Consider the following 6,062-nt stretch of genomic DNA (forward strand, 5'->3'; position numbering starts at 1 on the left):
TGTGTGTGCGCGCGTCTGTTATTGTTGTTGGGGGAGTTGTTAGGTTTGGAGTGGCACTGCAGACTACCCATATTATCACACACACACACACACACACACCCTTCCCCCTTTCTAGGTGTTGGGATAAAATTCCCACGATGTTTATTTACTATCTTGAGTTGAAGCTGGCAATCGTTACTTGGACCATCTCTACTTTTTAAATGTAGAATGTAAAAGAATCTATCGTATAATTTGTATTAATCATCATCATCATCCGGTGCCTTGCCGACTGGCGTGGGCGAACATGGACCTCAACTTCACTGTCTTGCGTTGCAGCAATGGTGTCTGTTGTTCTTGCTGCTCCTAGCAATGTTGTCATCTTGTCCAGTATCTTTTCCCTTTGTTTGCCTCTGCCTCTCTTTCCATCAAACTTGCCTGATGTTACAATATTCTTCAATGTTTCTTTCCGCATTGTGTGTCCGAAGAAATTTGCCTGTCGCTTTCTTATATTCATCATAAGCTGTCTTCATTAATTTGCTTAAACCAAGACTTCTTCATTTGTTTTTCTAGCTGTCCATGGGATACGTAGCATGCGTCTTATGAACCACAACTCTGTCGCTACAATTGTTCTTTCCAGCTGTTTATTGATTGTCCATGTTTCGTATCCGTATAATAGGATTGGCTCGATGTAACTTTTCAGTACTCTTTTTCTCGTTTCCAGTGACAAATTGATGTTTGTTAGTAACTGTTTCATTTTGTGGAAAGTTGCTTTTGCTTGGCAAAATGCAGCTTTTAATTTCGGTGTGACATCTCCCATCTGATGATATTATAATGGTCCCCAAATATTTAAAATGTTGTACTTGCTTGAGAGTGGTATCATTGATTTTGATATTGCATGTTGGGGCTAGAGTTTTTCTGCTTATCACCATTGTTTCGGTTTTCTTGATGTTTAGGCTTTGTATTAATACATGTATACTATTATGCAACTAATTTTTAAGAGCTGCAGAAGTGTGCGTCGGTGTCTGTGATGTAATGGTTAGCTTTTCCGCAGTTGCATGTAAAGATATGAGTTTGATTTACATGTCAGGTAGCCAGAAGTACCTCCATCTTTCAACAGGAATTCTGTAGCCCACCCAGCCAAGGCCCGCCCTGACAAGGAAAGTCTAATCAGCCTGTTTTCTTTTTCATCCAAATTTCATTTATGAGGGATTAAAACATGTAAGATCATTTCAATCGCATAAGAATTTCTCTCTGTCCCCGATATTAGTTGAAAGTTAGGTGTGGCCTTTTCAAGAAGTTAGCGGGGTTGTTTTTTTTTCAAAAACACCAGACTTTTGATTATCATTTCTTCATGTTTACCTTCGAGAATTGAATAGCGTTCACCCACTAACGGGTTTCTATCGGAGTTACATGGTTAGACTGAAAGTTCTGCTCTAAAGGAGACTCTTTGCGTTGTCTCAATAATCCGCTTTCAGAAGCTTATCTCCAGGGAGTTGGTCAGTTTGTGTAGTTGGTCATGAACTCAACCTTGGCCAAGAAGGGAGTGATTCTCACTGTTCACGTTCGATATTATGTAATGGTTTCTTCTGTGAGGAGTGGTGTTGACTTTCAAGCGCTCACGATATTTTATGTTGATATAAGAGTCTTTTCTCAAGTTAATGTTTTTATGTGTTGGTAGAAATAAACTCCACAATCTCAGGCATTTCATTTCCTTTTGTACGAGCAGTTTGTTCAGTTAGAATCATGTCTGGCTGCATTGTTTAGGGGCTAGGGGGCTAGGGAGAAAGCTCATTCAAATTTACCTGGGGTGTTCTTTAAAAATCTGAATAGTTCGAGAAATTTTCATGACTCACCACCACCTCCCCCACCCGCTCCTCGAGCTTTACAAGGTACAAGTAGGAAAAACTGAATAATTTGAAGTTCCACTTCTCCCCCCCCCTCCCTTTTTTTAAAGAAAAGCTGAGTAGAAAGGAGTATTAAGCTCCTACTGTCTACCTGACATTTGGTTAATTTTGCTAGGTGTCTCCCATAATGGTCGTCTTGGTGAGTCATCATTGACGTTCTGTATTCCACCGGCACCTTGAACACCCGGATGCTGTGGCGCAGTTGATTTATAGGTTGACGATCGCGATAAAGTTTTAAGATCGTATCCAAGAAGAGTATACACGCATATATACACATGTTGAGACACAGACAGACTGGCAGACATACAGACAGACAGACAGACGGACAGACACACAGAGAGACAGACAGACAGACAGACAGACAGACAGACAGACAGAGACAGAGACAGAGGGACAGAGACACAGACACAGAAAGATAGACAGACAGACAGACAGACAGACAGACAGACAGACAGACAGACAGACAGACAGACAGACAGACAGACAGACAGACAGACAGACTAAGAACAAAATACACCTGTGTGTTGAGGTACTTTAGGTAAAATTGGCGGGGAGAGGGGGGAGACATGTTTTGCCCGCGGCACAGTGAGCTCAATTCTTCGGTCTGTAAACTTCCAACCTATCACAGAAACACAAAAAGGGAGTCTTGATTTGTAAGTGAAAATTGAAATTCAATTTATTTACATAAAAGTTTTTTTACGGCCATCCAACTGTGATTTTTAGGCCGTTACCATTCAGTGTCTCTTTTGTGATCAGCCATAAAAATAATTCGGTAATTCAACTTCCACATGCAACTTTTTTTCCTCAGTTTGCGCAATCATATTCTAGAAATGAGGGAAGTTTTCTTGCTTCCTGAAAGAAATCCTTTTAAAAAGTTCCAAATACCCTAGGTTTTAGCCTGCTCTTGAGCACTAAACTGTGTTGAAAGAATCCTTAAACCACTACACAATACACGTTATTTTGAACTACACAAGATTGTTACATCATTGAAAGTCATTTAAATATCTGTTGTATGTAAATGCAGCAGATGTATTGAAGGAAGAAGAAATTCACCAGATGAGATACTGAGAAACAGTTTGTATTGAGGTAGTAAATATGCAAATACCACTATAAATTTAAGGTTGTGTTGAGTACGCATGAAACACACAGTCTAGTATAATTGAATTTGTACATAAAATGGAAAAACAAAACGTTTAAACAAAATGGGGGGGAAAATGTTACTTTCATTTTTGTAAGCAGGGAAAATGCGAAACAATGGCAATCTAGGCATTCAAAATGTTTCTAGCGACATCGACACTACAATAAAAAATAACAATTCAAATAGAAAAGTATGTCTCTATTTATAACATAATGTCATTGTCAAACAATGCAGTGAAAGCTTAGCCTAAAGACCATCACTGTTCCTTGACGAGAATATGGTACTTAATTGCTACTGATCTGCACCCGCTCAAAGGAAAATTCTCAAACTTTTCATATGACTCTCTCTCTCTCTCTCTCTCTCTCTCTCTCTCTCTCTCTCTCTCTCTCTCTCTCTCTCTCTCTCTCTCTCTCTCTATCTATCTATCTATCTATCTATCTATCTATCTATCTATCTATCTATCTATCTCTCTATCTATCTATCTCTCTCTCTATCTATCTATCTATCTATCTCTCACTCTTTCTCTCCCCCCCTCTCTCTCCTCTCTCTGTCTCTCTTCTCTTCTCTCTCTCTCTCTCTCTCTCTCTCTCTCTCTCTCTCTCTCTCTCTTTCTCTCTCTCGCTTTCTCTTCTCAAACCTCTGTCTCAGATAGCTTATGCATTTCAATTGTATCTGTTTTTAATCTCACGAGGGACCAGGATAAAAAAGGCCAAAACTGTGTCTTACCAAGGGGCACTAATACTTTCACACCCTAAAATAACATTGGAAGCTAATCGCCAACTTATCAATATCATCTAAATAATATGTAATGGCACTGTGCTACCAAGCCCAAACATGGACAATAATCAAGAACCACCAAAGTAAAATCCACGCCTGTGAAATGGGATGCCTTAGGTAAACAGGGTGAGACACGAAACGATCAGAGAACAAGTTGGCTCACCTCCCTGCTTACAATATTGACGACCAACGAATCCAATGGCCGGGTCACCTAACAAGGCTACCGCCACCGATATTACAGCAGTGACGGCATACAACGAGAAATCAGGCGGAAACAGAGGAAGGGGCTGCCGCAGGTAAAGATATGGTGGGAGGGGGGGGCAGTCAAGAACTACATGATCATGCAACAGGCGATAAAACAAACAAGATAAAGACGTTTGCTTCTCCCCTCGATACCACAAAGCAACAGAGGCCGGAAAGAGTAAAGTTAGTACTCTCAGAGGAACATACATCACTGCTGCATGTTAGACATTTAATACTGTGCGACATCCATTGCCCTAAGGAAATGGGGTGTCGTGCTTTTTCTCAGCAGGGAATAGAATCTGCTGTCATACGTTGACATTATCAATATCCAAACCACTCAGCTTTGACTACCTCCACCCCCATCCCACTCCCAACCCTCCCCTGATTATAGTCTTTTCGATATTCATCTCGCACTGTGTAAACCTTCAATAATATTATCAAATCATCAATATGGGAAACAAAATACTCCAACAAGCATAATCAAATTAAAATATTATGTTCTGCCCTTCGAAGCTGAAGACTAATGAGGCAACAGTACCAAAGGTAAAGTCCTAAAAATGCACATTATATTTGTAAGCTATAGAAAAGTAAGCAGTCACACATTGGTTAACACTGACACAATAGGAACGAGTTTTAAATTCTTGGACTTACTCAGAGAATGAGCTTACTATAACATAATATTTGCCTGCAGCATTGGAGAATACAATTGACAGAGAAAAGGGATGTCGTTTGGGGTTTTTTCAACTGGTATTCCTAACTCACCCCACCCCCACCCCACCCCACATCTTTTTTCTTTGAATACGTGAATAAATAAATGCGTGAAAACGCTTAGAGACAGGACCGAAGTTTACCTGTAGAATAGTAAAAGATTACTATACTTGTGGATTTCACTTTGGGTTGAAAATCCTTTCAATCTTTAACTATAACTTACCATACTAGACCAACAGTCCTAAGAGTTCTAATCTATCACTTGGAGATCCAAGTAAACGTATTGATGGGAAGTTCGATCTGCCGCGTAAAAATCCCCAATATAAAGTTTACCTGTTTGAAAGTAAAGAGGATGCCCAAAATAACAGAAGTCTCACCTGCATGAAATGCTATAATTTTGTACTTTATAAATCATTTTGCCAATCAAGACACAGTAAATTGCTCTCTATTCAAAGCATAATATCTAACGTTGGGTTTCAAATTTATTACAAATATTATCTGGACGAGGTAGGTGTATTATAAAAACTTGTTTTCATCTGAGTTCCTTCTTTTGCGGGTATCAGACCGAGTACGTAAGGTTCACAGTCGTGACAAACCATGAATATCGCGTCAACACAACATGTATTCACAAAGAAGAAAAGAACAGATGAGTAGACAAGAAATACTCTTCTTTTAATATAGTTTTGAAATCATAAAGCAAACACAAATAATTTGATTTCGACAATAATAAATTTGATCAAACGAATTATGCCGTACTGTTAATAGGGCCTAGGGTGTGCATTTACAAAATAAAAAACGTTGAAACAATTAATGTTAATTAATGAAAATGAGTGCAAATAGCCTGCAATGATCATTATGAATACAGCGATTGTTCGTGTGTTTCTTGTAAATGGCTGATTGTTTTCTGCTTTCAAACGTCCTTCCCTCAGAGGTGCACGAGCAGTGAGCGTATCGATTCCTTTAGCTATCCCTTCTACGACTGAAAGTGCGCCTGCGCAGTTGCCTCAGACGTCGCCGCCTCGATGGCCCGCGCCTGCGCTGTCGTGTGAAGTCCTGGACCGTTGTGACGTCTCTGCTGGCGCTCTGGGCGTCGGCCAGATTTTGGCACTCGGAGTTGAACGCCAGGTAAACGCCAGCCTGGCAGCCCATACTAGCGCCCAGAGGTACGCATCGGCCACCAACTCGTTGAGTCTGTCGATAAAGTCGAAGTCAACATTCGAGAAAAGAATTAAACGTTTATGCTGTATGGTTATCAGGGAAACAAGAAAATGATGCAAGGGCAAAATGACAAAAGAAACCCAAATAATGACCCC

At 40.1% G+C, this 6,062-nt stretch overlaps 1 protein-coding gene across 2 annotated transcripts in view; it reads right to left on the reverse strand.

Moving 5' to 3' along the window:
* Nucleotides 1-5,400: 5,400 nt before the first annotated feature.
* The window catches only part of LOC101852909, an 8,348-nt gene continuing 7,686 nt past the window's right edge, over nt 5,401-6,062 (reverse strand). For both annotated transcript variants that reach the window (XM_005093766.3, XM_005093765.3), the window contains exon 3: nt 5,401-5,940. In XM_005093766.3, the coding sequence (XP_005093823.1) occupies nt 5,710-5,940 (231 nt within the window). In that variant the 3' untranslated portion in view covers nt 5,401-5,709. The remainder of the gene's footprint in view (nt 5,941-6,062) is intronic.

Source organism: Aplysia californica, unplaced genomic scaffold, assembly GCF_000002075.1.
Source record: "Aplysia californica isolate F4 #8 unplaced genomic scaffold, AplCal3.0 scaffold00069, whole genome shotgun sequence".
Classification (NCBI taxonomy): Eukaryota; Metazoa; Mollusca; class Gastropoda; order Aplysiida; family Aplysiidae; genus Aplysia; species Aplysia californica.